At 43.9% G+C, this 19,605-nt stretch overlaps 1 protein-coding gene across 1 annotated transcript in view; it reads right to left on the minus strand.

The window, feature by feature from the left end:
* The window catches only part of Acmsd (aminocarboxymuconate semialdehyde decarboxylase), a 40,001-nt gene that overhangs the window by 12,524 nt on the left and 7,872 nt on the right, over nt 1-19,605 (minus strand). The window contains exons 3-8 of the mRNA XM_027417766.2: nt 18,423-18,519; nt 16,101-16,150; nt 14,081-14,317; nt 7,661-7,754; nt 1,143-1,238; nt 1-121 (exon numbers count right to left, since the gene is read on the minus strand). The exon at nt 1-121 is cut by the window's left edge and continues 52 nt beyond it. Of these exons, the coding sequence (XP_027273567.1) occupies nt 1-121; nt 1,143-1,238; nt 7,661-7,754; nt 14,081-14,317; nt 16,101-16,150; nt 18,423-18,519 (695 nt within the window). The remainder of the gene's footprint in view (nt 122-1,142; nt 1,239-7,660; nt 7,755-14,080; nt 14,318-16,100; nt 16,151-18,422; nt 18,520-19,605) is intronic.

Below are 19,605 nucleotides of genomic sequence, written 5' to 3' on the forward strand. Positions count from 1 at the left end.
GAGTCTGTGTAGAAGGAGCCAAGGTATTTCCTGGGGTCAGATGAATTGTCTTGGGCACAGAGGTCTGGGCGCATGTTGAATCCATGGGCAATTCTTCCTACTGTGAAGGGGAAGGCACCACCTGCAAGGAGGCAGAGGCAGGAGGATTGCAAGTTCAAAGACTGAGTTTGAGGCCAGCCTGGGAAACTTTAGTGAGATATTGTCTCAAAATAAACTCAAGGAGCTGGAGAAACAGCCCAGCAGGTTCTTGTTGTTCTTACAAGAGACCTATGGTACCAGCACCCATGAAGGGTGATTCATCGCTACCTGTAACTAGCTCCAGTGGCTCCGACACCCTCCTGTACTTTCAGAAAGCACCTGCACACGCATGGCACACACACACACACATACACACACACACACACACACCAACAGCAGTATTTTTTTAAAAATTCAAAAAAGCTTAGATGTAGCTTGGCATAGAGCACCTACCTAGCAAGTGTGAGGCTCTAGATTCAATACTCAATAGCACTAAAAATAAATAAATAATAAACAGACAAATGAATGAAAAAGGATGGGGTGATAATTCACTTGGTAAAGTGGACCACTGTTCAGTGACAGTATGAGGACCTGACTTTGAATGCCAAACGTACGTAAGGAAGTCAGGCACTCAGCTGTAATCCCTGCTCTGGAGAAGTGGAGACAGAAGGATCCCTGGGCTTGCTAGCCAACCAGTCTAGTCAGATTGGTGAGCTTCTGGTTTAGTGAGAAGCCCTGTCTTAGAAAAAAAATAAAAAAGGTGGGTGGTACCTGAGGAACATGGGCCTCCTTTGTCCTTGTCCTCCACATGCACCCATGTACACACGCACACACAAATAAACATGCTAAATATGCACACAAAAGAAGAGGCTAGAACCATCTCTCTCCTTCAAGTACTGTCCTTTGTTCTTTTCCCACCCATGAATGCACAGAGGGTCACATGAGAACACAGGGAGAAGGTGGCCTTCTATGTGCTAGGAGGAAAGCCCTCACCAGAAACCCACCCTGTTAGCACTTGAGTCTTAGATTTCTAGCCTGCAGAACCATGAGAAAATGTTGCTTGAAGTCACCCTGTCTGTGGCATTTCCTTAGGCCAGTCTGAGCTGATACAAATAGGGTCTCACCTCCATGTGCAAAACACACTTTGAGTTTGGGAAACTTCTCGAACACCCCACCCATGATCATGGAGCAAATGGCTGTGGTGGTTTCCGATGGCATTCCTAGAAGAGGAAACAGTTACATGATTCAGGGCTTGTTAACTTAAGCAAGAAGCTTAGTGACAGTGGCTGCAGAGCAACAGCTAATTGGGGAATTGTCAGTGACGTGAAATGTGGGGCCCCTCTGCCTCAGCAATGATTCAAATGTACATAGGGCACTACTTGGCCAAGAAGAATCATCCAAAGGTCCCCACTTGCTATTTCAAGGAGAGTAGTCTAAGAAATGGAACTGACAACGGACCTGGCTTTGGTCCTGATGAAGCAGGCAAGCATTGCATGTAGTTTGGCTTGGGATTCCTGTTTGGTTTGTGGTTGGTTATACACACCTCCCCTTGTAATAATGTACTTGGCAGCCCAGTCCCTTCACTAGCACATACTATAAAACACATACACATCTCTTCAAATAATAAACCTAACAACCAGCCGGGAGTTGGTGGAGCACGCCTTTAATCCCAGCACTCTAGGGAGGCAGAGGCAGGTGGATCTCTGTGAGTTTGAGGCCAACCTGGTCTCCAGAGTGAGTGCCACGATAGGCTCCAAAGCTACACAGAGAAACCCTGTCTCGAAAAAAAAATTAAAAAAATAAAAATAAAAAATAAAAAAATAAAAACCTAGCAACCTCAGAACTCCTGGGCCCCCAACCTGCATCAGATTACATATACTCTCATCTTTGAATGATGTTGTCACATTTACCCAGGCCTGGTAACAATCAAATTTAGATCATTTATATTCAAGTGTATTCCCAACATGTCCAGCTAGGAAGAATAAAAGGGCCTATCTGGCCCAAACCAATTTTACAGTAAGGCAAAACTGTTTCTTCTAAGCCAGACGGTGGTGGCACATTTCCTTAATCCCAGCATTTGGGAGGCAGAAGCAGGTGGATCTCTTCGAGTTCAAGGCCAGCCTGGACTACAGAGCGAGTGCCAGGACAGCAAGGACTACACAGAGAAACCCTGTATTGAAAAACAAACAAAACAACAAACTGTTTCTTCTAGTAACCCATTAGGGAGAATCCTCTATTATGCCTATGGATAACTGGGCAGGTATATAATTCAAATAAAATGAATTATGGGGAGTGACACTCATAGTAAGTGTTATGTCCCAAACCCCAAAAGGCAGCCACTAACTATGTTCCAAGATGATCCTGGGCTCAGCTCAGGCTGGACACAGGATTGCTGGTGGATAGATACAAGCTCACAAACAGCATTGCTCAGAAACCGTGTTTCTCTCTGCCAAGAAGAGCCACTTCCCCTATCTCTTTCTACCTCAGGCAAACATGCATATAGTTACATACCAAAGCCTACACTAACCTCAAGGCTCCTTCAGTCCCTACGGACATGAAGCTATGGCAAATTTCAAAGCTGCTGGGCTCTTCTGGATCTAAATCCCCAGATCATTCCAGCTCACAAGTTCTTCCTCCCCCAACCCTGCAGCTACCTGCTCCCTTTAAAACCGACCACTCCCCCACTCCCCACTCTGGCCTTTCTCTCTGCTCCTCTCTGCCTCTTGAGAAGTAGCCATGGCAGCTTTGGACTCCCCAAAATGTCTCTAGCTAGTCTCTCTACCACACTAGAGAGAGTTACATGGTAGCTTGATATTTACAATAATCCTTTTCTTTCCATGCACCACGGATCAGTCCAGTTTAGTGGTTTCACTGTACCCTCATTTACAGAAAGAAAACAAACTTGTGACCCAATCTAACCAACAAAACAGAGACCCAGACTGTCAATCATTACAGTGTATCTTCTACGATCTATACCAGCTATTCATGCCTACTAAAGTTAGTCTGCAAATCTATGAGTCCTTATTTTCGGCTCTTTGGATAAGGGGCCAAGAAGCTGGAAACTCCTGGCCTGGCCCTGACTACCAGTGACACTGATTCCCCCAGGTTTCTTCTCAGTGTTGAGGATCAAACCCAGGTCCTTGTGCTTGCTAGACAAGTGCTCTACTACTGAGCTAAGCCCCCAGCCTCTCTCCTTTCAGTTTTGGATGCAAGGTGTTAGACTTCTGGGCAGAATGATAGCTCCTGTAGTGTTTTGCCTCCTGGCCTGGAAGCAGTTAATTTTTCTGGTCTGTGTTTCTTCGTGGATGATGTTCTTGCCTGTCTTGTAGAGTTTTTGTGGAGTTTTGTTAATAGCGATGTCAGTAACATTCCTGGTTATGACTTCACATTGGAGGTGTTCAACAAACATTAGTCATCTCTCTCCTCTCTATGTGAACACAGGATAGTTGTCAGGTCCAAATTCTGCTAGTTAGACAAAAGCCAACTTTCCTCAGGAACGTGAGGCTGCTTCCCCTCTACCAAAGGAGCCATTCCATTATCAGAAGGGACAAATGGCTGACTGTGGTGCCTATTAGCATACCAAAGTGCATGCTGGCCTCCAAGCTCCCTCAGTGTCACAAGCACCTGTCAGACATTTCAGAGTCCATGCTGCCATCCTGGCTGTTCTTGCCCTCCCTCATACCCTAAAGTTCCTCAGCTCAGAAGTTCCCCTCCCCAGCTTCTCATTCTTCTTATGGGCCTGCTATTTCCCCTATGCACTCTCTTGGTCTCTCCCTTACCCTCTCCTTGTCAGCATCTCTTGGCCCTTTCATGGCTTGCCGTGTTCAGTCTGCTACTTTCTCTGTTCTGGGCTCTTCCAGATGCCTTTGGTGGTTTCCACCCTCATATCTACAATACAAACCTTCCCGTCAGCCATACCTCGGAGCCATCATGTCTTCAATTTATACAACAGTGATGGCTGGTTCCCGACAATGGGTTATTTTTAGGGTTCTGTGATAGTATCTGGTACTTAGTTACAGCTCGATAAATAGCAACTATTACTTACTGTTAATCCTGCCAAGTCTCTGCTGCCTCTTGGAGCTAAGGCTGAAAAATTATTGGATTGATGTGAATTTCTTCAAGTGCTTCACTCTACTAGAAGCAGCAGTTGGCTCATGCCTGATGCCTTAACTCTCAAGGAGCTACTTGGAAATACAATGCCACATGACTGACCTAGAGATCTTGATTGCCAACTAGAACTTCACCGTGTGTTCATTCTGCTCCTCGATGTTCTACAAGCACAGATGTGCTTAGCTTCCTGGCCTCCTGGAAATTCCAGGAGCATGGTGGATTGTACCCATCTAGGGGTGGTTTTTCCAGCAGAGCTTCTGAAGGCAAGGTGATAGACAATACCGTTTCCTTCTGGTTTTTTGTGAGTCACCTTTCCGATGGTCAGTTGAATGATAGCCTCACAGGTCATTCTGCATGCAATAGTCTGTACAAATGTGTGTGTCTCCGTGTGTGCGCATGTGTGTTGTTATTGTTTATTTGTTTGTAGCAAATTCATTTGAAATAGAGCCTCCTTCTTGGAGGGAAACTCTTTAAGACACAGGACATTCTAAGTGGAACATTTTAGGTGGAACCTGCAGAGAAACTCATCAAGATGCATGGTATTAAAGGGAGGTGAACCTTCCATTAGAAAGGAAGCTCATTAAGACAAGATACTCCAAAGGAAGGGAAGACATTTCATCCTACAGGCAAGCTGTCTAAGCTCAGGAAGTAAACAACTTCTGGAAGTCCCTGAAACTGACTGTATACGTTAGGCCCCTCCCCTAAACATATGTAAGCAATAAAGACTGCTGAGAGATACTCTCAGATAAGCTGAGTTGCCTAGAAGAGGCTCACACTATCCAAGTTGCCGGGAAGAGGCCTGAAAGAGACAACACTTCAACCTGCCGAGCTGCCTGCAGGCTGTGCAGCAAACTCCAGGTCATTTCTGCTCCTGTAAGTAAGTCCCTCACCCAGACTCTTGTAGGTAACCCTAGTAAGCTCACTAGTTCGCCAAGTTAGACTTGGGTGGAATCAATACTTTGCTCTGTTATCAACTTGCTGTCTGAGGGGAGTAGACGTTTGTTTACATCTTCTCAGGCATAGTTTCATACAACTCCTGATCCTCCTGCCTTAGCCTCCCAAATTCGGGGATTACAGGCATGTGCCATGACATTCAGCTCCCAAGTTACATCCACAAAATGGGTTGTCAGTAATTCTTCTCTCCTAAGACCCTGCTTTGTAGCCATAACCATTCTGAAACTGGCCCACTTGAAGTCTATGAGTGATCATTGTCTCTTTTCTGCAGTCAGAGCACAAGATGAATGAGGGTAGGCAATTTTATCTGTTCTCAGTACAGGGTCTGGTGTGCTGGAGGGGATCAATGCACACAGCCTGCATGAATGAACGATGAAATACTTTGCAAATTTACTGTTTGTCCATGTGGAAGGTAACAACATAAAATAAGTTTGTGGGAGTTGTAAAAGTTATGAAATGCTGGACAGAAGCTAGTTCTTTTTTTAAAATTAAAATTAGACTTTTTATCTGTATGTACATGGTCATGCATGTATGACTGTTGTATGTGTGAGTGTAGGAGTGTACCATGTCACATGTATGGAGGTCATAGCACAACCTTAGGTGTTGATTGATTCTCCCTTCCATCTTTTCTAAAGCAGGGTCTTTTGTTTTTCCATTGCACAGGCTAGCTGACTTGAAAGCTTCTGGGAAATTCTCCTGTCTCTGTCTTCCACATTGCCATAGGTGCATGGGGATGATAGTGAGCAATCAACTGTGGGTGGGTAAGAAGTGGCTTCTCTAAGTACTCTAGAACTATGAAGGGAACATATAAGATGTCAGAGCAGAAACAAACTTTGGAGGAAATACAGACCGATGATCCAGCCTGCCTTCATCTTAAGCTTAAAAGTCATCTTATAGTAAAGACAAACTAGGCTCATTCCTGTTTATGATTAAACCACTGTTTCTCAAGGACTGGGCTATGCCCCACCTGTAACCTTAACTACAAATGGTTCTATATTGTCTGTTCCATGAAACGGCAAACATGTCTTTGTTTCAAAAGTTATTACAACCATCTTGTAATCCTACTTTCATCTTAAAAGGTTTTTGTGACTACCTTGCTATAACTATTTGTTGTTATGACTACCGTGTGACCACCTTGCAATCATGTCTTTGTTTCAGGAGGTTGTTGTGACTAACTTATTATACTTATCTTCTGCCCATTACCCTGCTTACTTATGTCCACCAAATCCTCCATTTGGAAACACCTTACCTCGGAGCTATAAATCCTTGTTGTCCTAACTGTTAGGATTCAGATATTATGCTGGCCTGCCCCTGTCACCTGGCAGAATGCACTCAGGCAGTACCCTGGTCAGCCCAGGGTTCCATGCTAATCTGAAGGCAGATGCAAAGGACCCCTTTAAAAGATAGACCCCCGCTCACTTAGGATCTTTTTCTCTCTCTCTTTCCCGATGTTCCCCTGGGGCAGATAGGACTTTTCCTGTCTCCCTCTTCTCTTCTGTCCTCTCTCTGTTTCTGAGTCTCTTTACCTCTTTTCTTGCCTCCTCCTCCTCAATAAAACTTGCAATATGAGTCATGTCTATAGGACTGTTTCCCCATCTGCCCGCTGTCCATCACCCACCCAGGGACCTGGGACCTGCCACCTGCTGTCCTAACCCATTATTCATTATTTTTAACACTCACATCCAATGCTGATCTCTTGAACCCCACCTTAGGGGGAGACAGCCCATGTACACATTTTTTTTAAAAAAGCTTGCTTTAACTAATTGCTTGCTTTAATTAATTTGGCCATTATGATTTTGGTCGGTGGTCTTTCTCCTTGAATCTGTGGGACACAGATTCTCTCATTTTACAGATAAGAAATTGAAGCCCAGTAAGGTGAAGAGGTTTGCTATGGATTGCATAGTGGGATAGAGACTTTTCAATTTGTAGTCCCCAAATTTTACATCTGTTCCTCATCTTTTCTTCTTCTTAGGACTGACAATGAGAGATGGACAGGGCTTTTCTTCTTTCCCTTTCCCAGCATGGGAGGCAAGGTGCAGAAGAGAGGAATAAATGACAGTTATGTTGAAAGCCCAGGTCTCCCTATATCTAAGGTCTCCCAACTTTGGACAGTGGGAACTGACCTTCTATTGATAACTTCAGGTTTCTAATTTATAACAGCTTACATCATTATCAATGTCTAAAACAACAACAACAATACCACCCTGCTACACAGGCATGATAACTGCTTTGGGAGCCTATTTGGAGGCCTGTATAATAAAGTGCCTTTGCAGTCTGGTAGACTGTTAAATTGCATTTTCTCCTGTTAACTGCACATCCTAGCTAACGGCCAACCACTTCAAGACTCAGTTTCTCCCTATATCCAATTGCCATTACAATGCCAACTTTGTCAGTTCAATATGTGATTTCCTGTGTGGTTTATGGTCTTACACAGTTCATTTATCTGAGCCCAATCAATAGTAGTTGCTATTACTCTCGATCTGATCCCACTATCTTCCTCTGGCACAACAGAGTTCCATGGATAACTGGAAAAGCCCAAGAGTTGATGCTGTGTTCCCAACCCCAGTCCAGCACAAACCTACAAGCCAAGGCAGCCAGTATTTGGCCATTCGTCCATCCATCTGCATATCCCAGGGATGCACGAACAGAGAACAGTTCAGCTTCTCAGCCGCCTTCAATAGAGCAATGAGAAAGAGGTTATTTGGAGGAAACCTCTATTGATTTTTGTTGTTGTTGTTGTTTGTTTGTTTTTTCGAGACAGGGTTTCTCTGTGTAGCTTTGGAGCCTATCGTGGCACTCACTCTGGAGACCAGGCTGGCCTCAAACTCACAGAGATCTACCTGCCTCTGCCTCCCGAGTGCTGGGATTAAAGTCGTGGGCCTCCAATGCCTGGTTTGGAAACCACTTTTTTATATCTGATTCTACATTGATCTGAGTAAATAAGCTCAGATACTTTTGAAGTTCCTTCTTGATCTGTATAAAAGTTTCTTTGACCAATTGTTACTGCTTGAAAAAGAAAAAAAAACAAAAAAAAACTCTCTCAGAATTAAGCATAGATTGATAAATCTAACATATTGCTTGATGAAAGAAATTATAGGAAATATCCACTACTTAATGGTGTGTGTGTGTGTGTGTGTGTGTGTGTGTGTGTGAGAGAGAGAGAGAGAGAGAGAGAGAGAGAGAGAGAGAGAGAGAGAGAGACAGAGACAGAGACAGAGACAGAGACACAGGGACCGGGTCTCTCACTAGCCTAAAGTTTATTGAATTGTCTAAGTTGAGTGGCCAGTGAGCACCAGGAATCCACCTGTCTCTGTTTCCCCAGTTCTGTGTTTGTAAGGGCATGCCAACATGCCCAGCTTTTTAACGCGGATTCTGGAGACTGAATTCAAGGTCTTGTACTTCCAAGGTAAGCACTTTATTGACAGAAAATCTCTCCAGCCCTCACTCAAACTTTTTGATGAAGAGCAAATGCTTAAAGTCTAATCCTACACTTCAAATGTAGGGGAATTCTTCCCACTGGTGCCTGTGCAGTTCACCCTTTCAGGATGACTGGGATGGTATCCTTGAAGGCAGGGCAGGAGGGATCCCCACTTCTCCCTCTTAGAAACCTGGAGCTACAGAAAGTGAGGAAATGAGAGCCATGCATGGTTGTGTACACGTGTCAATGCAAGTTCAAAGCCAGCCTGAGCTACATAGAGAATGCCAGGTCAGCCAAGAATACACAGAAAGACCACATATCAAATAAATAAATAAATAGATAAATAATAAATAAAGCAAGCAAACAAATAAATGAATCAATTCAGAAAACTGATGAGCCAGGGATTAGGACCTTAGAGCTAGACTGGGGTAGGCTGCTTTGATCTAAGCCCTGAAGACAGTTGCACCCAACAGTGATAGGGTGTCTGGGTCTGTGGGTACTCTCACTGTTCCTGGAGCCCAGTGAGTCTCTCAGCACTCTCCCATGATTGAAAACAATTTACTGAAGAGAGAACACTCAGTGCCTGAGCTGGGTAGATACTAAGATGACTACTATGGGCTAAGCTGCCCCAAGATCTTCTGGGAAATGGAAAGACCATGTGGATGGAATGACCTTGAGTCAACAAAGTGTTTGATTAAATCACCTCAGTTGTTTTACTGATGGTGTTTTTTTTTTTGGGTGGGGGTACTTTTTTGTCAACTTGATACAATCTAGGATTATCTGGGAAGAGAGAACCTCAATTGAGAAACTTGTAGGCAAGTCTTGTAGCAGCACTGTGGCTGCTCTTCCAGAGGACCAATATATGGGGACTTTTTCTTGATTAATGATTGATGTGGGAGGGCCCAGTCCACTGGGATGGTAGGTCCCCAAGTTGCTTTGGTCATGGTGTTTTATCACAGCAATAGAGGAAAAACTAGGACAGTAGTCATTAATACCAATGTTTACTAAGGTTCCAAACAGGCTTTGTTAGGATATTTTAAGTGTATTGGAATACAGGTGTGACTCATCCTACCTCTTCACATAGATACTGGTGCTAAGGCAGCTGATGCAGTGTGACTTGGGTATGTAAGCATTTTTAATTTTTTAAAATTTTTTCAGATTTTTTTATTTGAATTAGAAACAAGATTGTTTTACATGACAATCCCAGTTCCCTTCTACCTTCCTTTCTCCCCTACCACCACCCCCAACTAAAACCCTACTCATCACATATCCTTTCTGCTCCCCCTGGATGGTGAGGCCTTCCAGAGGGTGTCATCATAGTCTATCATATCCTTTGGGATAGGGCCTAGGCCCACCCCCGTGTGTCTTGGCTCAGGGAGTATTCCTCTATGTGGAATGGGCTCCCAAAGTCCACACCTATGCTAGGGATAAGTACTGAACTACTACAGGAGGTCCTGTAGATTTCTGAGGTTTCCTCAATGAAATCCATGTTTCTGGGGTCTGGATCAGTCCCATGCTGGTATCCCAGCTATCAGTCTGGGGAGCAAGAGTTCCCCGATATTCAGGTCAGTTGTTTCTGTGGGTTTCACCAGCTTGGTCTGGACCCCTTTGCTCTTCACTCATCCTTCTCTGCATCTGGATTCCAAATCAGTTCAGTGATTAGTTGTGGGTGTCTGTTTCTACTTCCACCAGCTACTGGATGAGGGCTATCGGGTGGCGTATAAGTCAGTCATCAATCTCATTATCAGGGGAGGGCATTTAAGGTAGCCTCTCCTCTGTTGCTTAGATTGTTAGCTGGTGTCATCTTTGTAGATCTCCAGACATTTCCTGTAAATGTCTGGTTTCTCTGTAAACCTAAAATGTCTCCCTCTATTATGGTATATCAATTCTTGTTATCTTCTGTTCTTCCCCTGACTCAACCTTTCTGCTCCCTCATGTCCTTTATAAGCATTTTTTAAATGACACAGTTTTGGATAGCTGGGGATCCCAGACTTGACAGGCAAAGGATGAACTGGAGATCTCCAACTCAGCTGGCTCTACAGAGCACAGAGCCAGGAGCTTTTGAAGGCACAGAAGCTAACTGCTTCCTGATCATGAATGCAAGTTGGAAAGAGGATACTAGCTTCTTGGGATGCTGTAAGCTTCCCTAAGACACCTGATCGTGGCACCTTGTGAGATCTGACCTCTCATTAGGATAAGACTTGATTCAGTTCAAATTAACATGAAAAGCAATTTCCTTATAAGTGTGGGGCATTGTAAGATGCCAGCTGTGCAAGTGTGAGGACCAAAGTTCAGATCCCCAGAACCCAAGTAAAAGCTGGGCACAGCAGCATGTATTTAACTCTAGTGCTGGGGGCTAGAGACAGAACATCCTGGAGCCATTGGCTAACCAGCTTAGTGGAATCAGCAAGCTCCAAGTTCAGTGAGATGCTCTGTTTCCAAAAATAAGGTGAAAGGGCTGGTGAGATGGCTCAGTGGTTAAGACCCACTGTGGCTGCTCTTCCAGAGGACCAATATATGGTTCCTAGCACCCAAGGAATGCCTCACAGTAGTCTGTAACTCCAGTCCCAGGAGATCTGAAGCCCTCTTCTGGCCTCTGAGGACACTGCACATATGTGGTGCACAGACATACATGCAGGTAAAACAGCCATATATATAACATTTAAAAATAAGGTGAAGAGCAACTGAGGAAGACATTGAATGTCAACATCTGGTGCGTGCTCATGCACATGCACGCGGACACACACACACACACACACACACACAGAGAGAGAGAGAGAGACAGGAATTTTACAATTACTAACTGGTTTGATCATTTATGAGACATGTACTCTGTGTGTTATACTTGTTTAGAGATGTATACTTACCTGCCTCATTTTACAGAGAAGAGAGAACCCACATAACTTAGTCAGGTTTTGGCATCTGGTAAGTGGTAGAGTCAGGTGGTCAGTTGCTAATATTCTGCTTGCCTCATACCATCAATGAAATCATTTTGTACCTGAGTGTGTGTTACTAGGTTCATTCACTTAGGAGAGAGGTCTATGGGAAAAAGGGCGGCATTCAGATGCTGTGAAGTGTGGGGACTATCTTGAAATATCAGCACACAGCAGCACTGACTTGGCTGTCAGTTCTTCCCATTTGTTTGAGCAAGTCATTGACGTAAGCTAGAGAGGAGCTAAGCAGGCCAGCCTTGCTAACCAAACAAATAGACTGTCAGACCAGGGACACTGCAGGTCAACTGGAGTCAGGATGGACTGCTAAGTCTCCCAGAGACTGGCATGCTCCCCAAAAATCTCACTGGAGTGATGGATGGGTTGAGCTCAGCACTGACATGGAAATGTCTGTGTGTATGCCGGTGGCTGCTATTGCATTTTGAGCCCCCAGGAATGTATAAATCCAGTTCCGATAAATACTAAAAATGACTTGTAGCTGAAGACTTTCTCACACTGTGCCGAGGCAACTTGGATGTATGAGTAAATAAATCCTTGTTCAAAGCTCACTGAAATTTCCAGAAAACACTCTCTGCATCAGCCGAGCCTCTGCTGCTAATTCGTTCAGAGAGTTCAGTATTGAGAAGAAAATTAAATCTTTAGAGGCAGTTTCACAGGCAATTCCCCACATGGTGGGCAGTTGCCACAGACACAAACATGGATTTTTTTGCATGTAATTAGAGTTCCATAATTATTAAATGAATAAATGACAGGGAGTAGAATTCCTGGTGAGTCTGCAAACATCTACTTATATCAGTATTAAGGATTTTTGAATTATGATGGAAATAATAGAAAACTATCCCATACCTTATAATTGTGAGAGGAAAGTGAGACTTGTAAAAAATTCAGTTGAGTGAAGAATTGTGGACCTTAAATCCTGGTACCAGGGATGGCTAATTCAGTTACAGGATGAGGAAGGAAGAGTGGTGGAGAGGATGCTGGAGTGTGAAACTGGGTATTTCAGAACTGGATAGTACCATTTTGAAAACAGGTTTTAATGTTGAAATAGTTAAAATATAGAAATTATAAACAATAACACAATAAAACTCACATACCATCTGAGTTTATCAAATGCTAGCATTTTCATGGCATTCTTATTTATATATGTAAAACTTCTATCTACCTAAAATGTATCTATTATCTATCACCTATATATAACCTATCTATATATCATCTCTCCATATAGTGATATATCTATCTATTTATATGTTCCCCATCATTCTACCTGTCTTCCTTCTTATCTATCTATATTTATTTTGAGGGTTTTGAGACAGGATCTTGCTGTGTCTCAGGCTTGCCTGAATCTCCCTGCCTCAGACTCCTGAGCAATGGGATTATAGGCTGAGCCTCCATGCTCAATTTTATTATGTATTGTCAAAATATACCTTTGGCTTCCTAAGTTTCTTTGTTTGTTTGGGTTTGGTTTGGGGTTTTTGAAGACAGGGTTTCTCTGTGTAGTCCTGGCTGTCCTGGAACTTGCTTTGAAGATCAGACTGGACTCAAACTCAGAGTTCTGCCTGCTTTTGCCTGAGTGCTGGTATTAAAGGCATGCATCACCATGCCCAGCTTCTTCCTTAATTGAAGATGGATGAATTAAATAAAAACATGCGACTATATTGGAATATTCTGGTTTTAAAAATGTCATTCATTAAGATAATCTTCATTGGGCGAGGGAGGTGGTCACAATGGGTAAAATTCTTGTCACACAAGTGTGAGGACTAGAATTTATGTTCTCAGAACCCACATAAAACCTAGGTGGCCTGCCTGTAATCCTAGTGCTAGAGAGGTGGAGACAGGAATACTTGGGGTAAGCTGGCTAAACTAGCTGAAACAGGCAAATAACAAGAAACCCTGCTTCAGTAACTAAGGTGGCGAGCTGTCTAGGAAGATGCCTGGTATTATTTACCACATGTATGCACACACATATGCCCACATACATACAAACATAAGCATGCATGCCATGTACACACTTGCACACACATACATACACCCAGATAATGTTTATTTAGTTTGTAAATTTCCGATTAGGATATAGGATCACATGTATAACAGAACTCCAATTTTGTTAAAAATATAGATATGCAAAGCTTATAAATGAAATGAGACATACCAGTGGTTACTGTCTTTCGGTGGAATGATTTGTGTGTTTGTCTTCCTTTTTATACTTTTTTGTATTTCTGAAGTCTCTTCAAAATTACTTCATATTTTTGAAAAATATTATTCTTTCCATAGCAAAAAGAAAAGTGTGTGTGTGTGTGTGTGTCTGTGTATTATGTAAAGTGCTAGCAATGAGGGTGGCATTTAGGCTTCTGTGTACAATGATAAGGAGTGCCAGTATGATACAGAAAGAGATTTCATTTGAATTACCTCAGGGCTGACCTGGGAAGTGTCCCATCTTCTCCTTTTGTAGAATGGCTCATTCTTTTGGTAGGTTTCTTTATTTCTTACCTACATCTAATGCCACTGGTCTCTTGTGTTCTGTCCCTTTACCCCAGCGTGATGGTCCCTTCTTGGTCCCCCACCAGCATGGTGTTGGTGGCCCAAGACTGTGCAGCTGCCATGTTGGCTGAGCAAAATCAGCAGTACTCACCGTGTAGACAGGGAAGAGTTCCGGGTCATTCAGGTCCCACATGTTGATGTGGGAGCCAATCTGGACTCCTGGAAATCCCAGCTCCTTCACACAACGCTCCATTTCCTCAACGGCCAGCTCTGGGGCTTGCATAGGCAATGTTCCCAAACCCACAAACCTTCGAGGGTATCTGGCAACGGTGGCAGCTAGGTCATTGTTTAAAAACTGGCACAGCTCCAAAGTATCCTTAGGTTTGGCCTGGTGAAAACAGGAAAGGTTCCATGTCGATCAAAACCGACTTGGTTAGACATTCATTCCAAATAACATTGCCTCTTAGCTGAAAATATCCACCCATCTTAATGATTTTACACTTTAGGAAGAAGAGGCATGGACTGAGATAGGTACTGGCCACAGGAGACCCCATCTCTGTGGAAGCAAACAGAACTGTCAGGATACTGCTGGTTAGAACAGAGGCCAGCAACTGTGGCTGGCCCTCATGAGCTATCTACCCCGCTGCTCCAGCTTAGATGTGGAATGAGGTTGGGCCACTACCAGCAGCAGAAACACCTTGAAGACTTTCCCAGTGTTGAAACTGCCATCAAGGCATCTGTCTTGACTCCCTGAAGGATACCAGGCCTGTTTCCATACTGGTCCTATCCTCCTCCCCGCCCTTCCTGTGGGCTCTGATACAGGCAATGGGCTTGATTTCCCTTGCCCCAATTTCCTCCCCTTTTACTGGCTCAGTGATTTCCCTATTTCCAGCTTCAACAGTACTAGGGTTATAGGCTCAAATGTGGCCATGCTAAGCTTTTTAAAGTGGGTTCTGGGATCAGAACTCAGGTCCTCAAGCTTGAGCAGCCACTGATCCTACACACTGAGCCACTCCTCCGGCTCCCATACCCACTTCTTTCTGTGGGTTCTGGGATTGAACTCAGGTTCTTTGTGCTTACAAAACAAACACTTTATCCCTCCAAACCCACACAGCGGTTTCAGGACATTTTATTTTATGTAGTGATCTAATCAGAGGCATAGAGACCTGAGTCACACCTGCTGGATTTGTGAACACAGGTGGGGAAAGTAAGGTGGTGTTTGCATTGCTCCTAAATCACACTTCAACCATACCAACTACCAGGTTAGTGAGTTCTTAGTTCTGTACAAAAGTTCCCTCCACAGTCTCAAATTCAATCCTGAAACTCTAAGTGCTTCAGAAGTGTTGACTTGCTAGGCATGCCTTTAATCCCAGCACTAGGGAGGCGGAAGCAGAGGTAGGCAGATCTCTGTGAATTCAAGGCCAGCCTGGTCTACAGATCTAGTTCCAGAACAACCAGAGCTACACAAAGAAACCCTGACTCAAAACAAACAAACAAACAAACAAACGTGAATTGTTGATTTGTGGAAAGGGATTTAGAACTACCCTTTTGTACATTTTACAAGGAGGCATAACAGCTGGCCATTATTATCCTATTTCAAAATTCTTACCTCAGCATGCACGGACTTGTCAGCAATTTGGCAAGGCTTTGTAGGGGTTAGTCTAGAGAGGTGAGCTCTGGCGGGGACACAGTCTACAACTGAACTGTGTGGTGAATCTATATGTAGGTCTGATAGCCACCTACTAGCTACTGTCCTAAAGCAAGAGCAAGGCTAAGAAGGGACTCTGGGGGAGAACATGCTACTGAACCATAAAGGAGCCGCTGGGGCCGGGATGTAGCTTAGAGGGCAGAGTGCCATCCTAGCATGTAAGAAGTCCTGGGTTCCAACCCCAGTACTGGATAAACTGGGCACAGTGGAACCTATCTGGAACCTAGTACTTGGGAGATGGTAACAGGGGGATTTAGAAGTTCAAGGTTATTGTCAGCTGCAAAGCTAGGCTGAAGCCACCCTGGGCTTTTTGTCTCAAAAATAACTAACCAAACAAAGAAGAGGACAGTTAAGGGGAGGGGCTTGATGGGATGAGTTTCAAGGTTTAAGTCATCTGTCATCTTCTGGGAAGCTGGATACGAGCTTTCACCACCAGGGAGATGGTTTGAAGTTTCACACTCACCCAGTAGCTAAACATGATAGGAACCGTGGAAAGAGCTTGTACTGTCACTCCTAGAACATACAAAAAGACAAACTGTGAGCAGAAAAGCCTTTCCCAGGGCTTCCACCCCAGCATGCTGCCTCTCCCTCACTGCTCCTTCCTTGGGCATGCTCTCTCTCCCCCTCCCTCAGCTCTACAGAGAGGAGAAGGTTGGACGACATTTGATCATTCAAGATAAATGACCTGGCTCCATTTGCCAAGGATTTCTTCTACCCTCATTGTGACAAAACTCTGTTTAGGCAAGGCATTTCCTCACCATTAAAAAAAATGGCACATGTTGATTATACACAGTGATGCATTTCATTATGACACTTTTATACATGTATATAATGCATTTTGATCATAGTCACCCTATTCTCACTCTCCCTGGTCCCTTTCCATTCCTCTTCGCCCCTTCTCTTTCCTCCTCCCAGCTAGCTTTTCTTCTACTTTCTTGTCACCTTTTTCCATCTTTATTCCTAGTCTCCATCTTTTTTTTCTCCAGAGCTTTTCACTGTAAGCCATATATGACACGTTTATCTCTCAAGTCCCCTTAATTCAGTTCCTAAATTAGCCTGTATAAAGTTTCATTTCCCCAGAGCTGGTCTCCAGAGTCTATGACCTAGAAATATGAAAAATCTTCGATCTGAAGTGAGCCTACCTCAGGGTCATTGTAGGAACTAAGAGTTAATTTGTGTCAGGTGCTTGGAACTGTGTGTAGGGGCAAAGACAATGCTCATTGAAAGTGAGTGATGACTGTTGCCTCAAGGACAGGCATTGAGATAAGCATTCAAAAATAACAGAAACCAAAGGAGAAGTGTGTACCTCTGCTGCAATCATAAATGACAATTTCTGACCCCTGAGAGCCAAGTCTGAGTGTCATTGTTCTCCTGAGAGGGTGGGCCCTTGCTCTCTCTTTGCCGTGAAAACTAGTTCTTTGCCAGAGGCGTAGCATGTTTTTCTCACCTCCCCCCCCAAACAACCCCTGTGTTTTCGAGAACCAGGGAATCAGAGGTATCCTGAAGAGCAGCCCACAGAATTGCTTCCAGTTTTATGCAAAGCAGGATTTGAATGCCACTTGGGTATGTGCTTAAACAGTGTTTATCAAAAAAGCCTCTGGACAAAAGTGCATGCCATCAGATCGCAGACTTCCAGACAGCTCTATTCATTTGGTGCTGTCAGGGTGACTCCTTTTTTATGGTCTGGAATAAAATCCAATTCGACTTGGGCATGGGGGTGCAAACTTGCTATTCTAGCACTTCAGGAAGAGGATACAGGAGGAACAAGACTGCAATGCCACCTTGCTTACATATAGTGAGTTCAAGGCCAGCCTGGGCTATACATGAGACCCTGTCTCAAAAATCTGAAGTAAGCAATGGGCCTACACAAGACTGGTACCATCAGCTTCAATTACAGATTGACTTATGGCATCAGGGCTCACTGGGTTGTACCCACCTTGTTGAACTACTGGGGTATATTGATAGATTCTGGGGGATGGGTAGTTATTGTCTTCAGTTGGGTAGTGAGTCCACCAGACTCCAGGTGATAGTTCTAAACCTATGGTCACACAGTGGGTCCTGGTTAAAAATCAGTGCATCACAAACAAAAGGGCAAGGAGAGACTTGTAAGAAGGAAGGGAGTGGAGAGATGAAGATAAAAGTGTGTGTGTGTGTGTGTGTGTGTGTGTGTGTGTGTGTGTGTGTGTGTGTGAACCATTTGTGTCACAGCATGTGTATGGAGATCAAAGGACAACTTTATGTATCAGTCTTCACCTTCCCCTTCGTTCATTGTCCCTGGCTGTTTTGGAGGTTTTGGAGACTGTCTCAGTTACCATCTCACGTCAGGAGCATAGGGATTGCAGTGCACCAGGCCAGCTGGCCTGTGCGCCTCTGGGGTTCTCCTGTCTCTGCCTCCCACCTCACCACAGGAATGCTGAGATTATAGCCATCTCCACAGCTGCATCTGGCTTTATGTGGCTTCTGTAGATCTGAACTGAGACCTTCCCAGTTGTGTGGCAAGTGCTTTCCCCACTGAGCTGTTTTTTAGACCTGAACTAAAAATATTTTAAGTCACAAAATGCATTATTATCAATTTGATAGTATATCATTTTGTTTTTAAACTAATTTGAAACTTTCAAATGCATGCTCTAAAAGCACACGGGCTTGCAAAGGCCAGCATGGCTGGTAGGGAAACGGGAATCAGAAGTTGCCATCCCATAAATTATATCAAGTGATCATCAACTTTAAGGGCAGGTGCTGCCTTACAGCAGATGGAAACATTGAGAGCATTTCACATCGTAAGTACCTTTCCGGTCCATTTCTCTGATACGAACTTCTGGGTCCCAGCAGTTCTGTTGGATCACTCTGAAGACCTTCCCATCTTTCATCATCTTTGCTTCTCCCTGAGTCAGAAAAACCACATCAGCAGAGACAACCTGCTTGAATAAATCCTGTGTTCTTGAGTGTCACCATTCAGGTGGCAAGCACATCCATGTGGCTATGCGTAGAGGTTAGCTTTGGCTTTGTTTGTTTGTTTGTTTGTTTGTTTGTTTTGATTGTTTTTTTGTCATGGTTTCCCACTTGCCTGGAACTCACAAAGTAAGCTAGGCTGGCCAGTCAGAGAGCCCCAGGGACCCACCTGTCTCTACCTTTTCAGCGCTGGGGTTACAAACACATATGACTGTTTTGCTTTTTTTTGGTTTTTGTTTTTTTTTATAAGATGGGTACTGGGGAATGGAACTCAGTTCCTCATGCTTGCAGCACAAGGCCTTTACTGATAGAGCCATCTCCCCAACCTGGATTAATATTATGGAACATGTTTCTTCCCCATAAAGTCTTAGGGATTTCCCCTTAATCAGCATGGTGATTGCTTAATGGGGCTCAGCTCTTCTATCTCCTGCCTTTCATGTTTGCTATGGAAGGGTTATGCTGTGTGGGAATCAGCAGCTGACCACAGAGACAGGCCCTTTCTACCTGTGTGACTGAGGATGGCTGATCCATCATCTTGCTGATCTGAACCATTGATTGTGAAACCTAGGAGGGCGATCTGTGCCTAGAAAACGTCATATCCCCTAACACAATAGGACTGGGAAAGACCTTTGAGGTAGACTGTAGTCTGGCTCTCTAGGGAAGCAATGTATGGGCAGGGAAAGTAAGTTTGTGTAACAGTGCAGGGCCAGCTGATTTAACATCTTCATCATCTGATTTCTCCTAACCAATCCACTAATTTGTTTAGTCCTAATATATTGTAATAACCTGTACAGAGGGCCAAGTCACTTCCTTGGGGGCTAAGCAGTAAATGCTAAAATCGGCTCCAGGGAAAATATAACAATTTTTTTAAAAAGTTAAAAAGAGATTTTATAGTGGCATTTCAATTCTAGTTTTTATTTCATAGATGTTGTTGTTTGAAGTCACTCCTATTTTTCCTACTATTTCTGAGAAACTGAAGGGCTACTTCCTTGCCTACTATGAGATTAATGCAAGCAGGG

This window comes from Cricetulus griseus, chromosome 5 (assembly GCF_003668045.3).
Source record: "Cricetulus griseus strain 17A/GY chromosome 5, alternate assembly CriGri-PICRH-1.0, whole genome shotgun sequence".
NCBI classification, from domain to species: domain Eukaryota; kingdom Metazoa; phylum Chordata; class Mammalia; order Rodentia; family Cricetidae; genus Cricetulus; species Cricetulus griseus.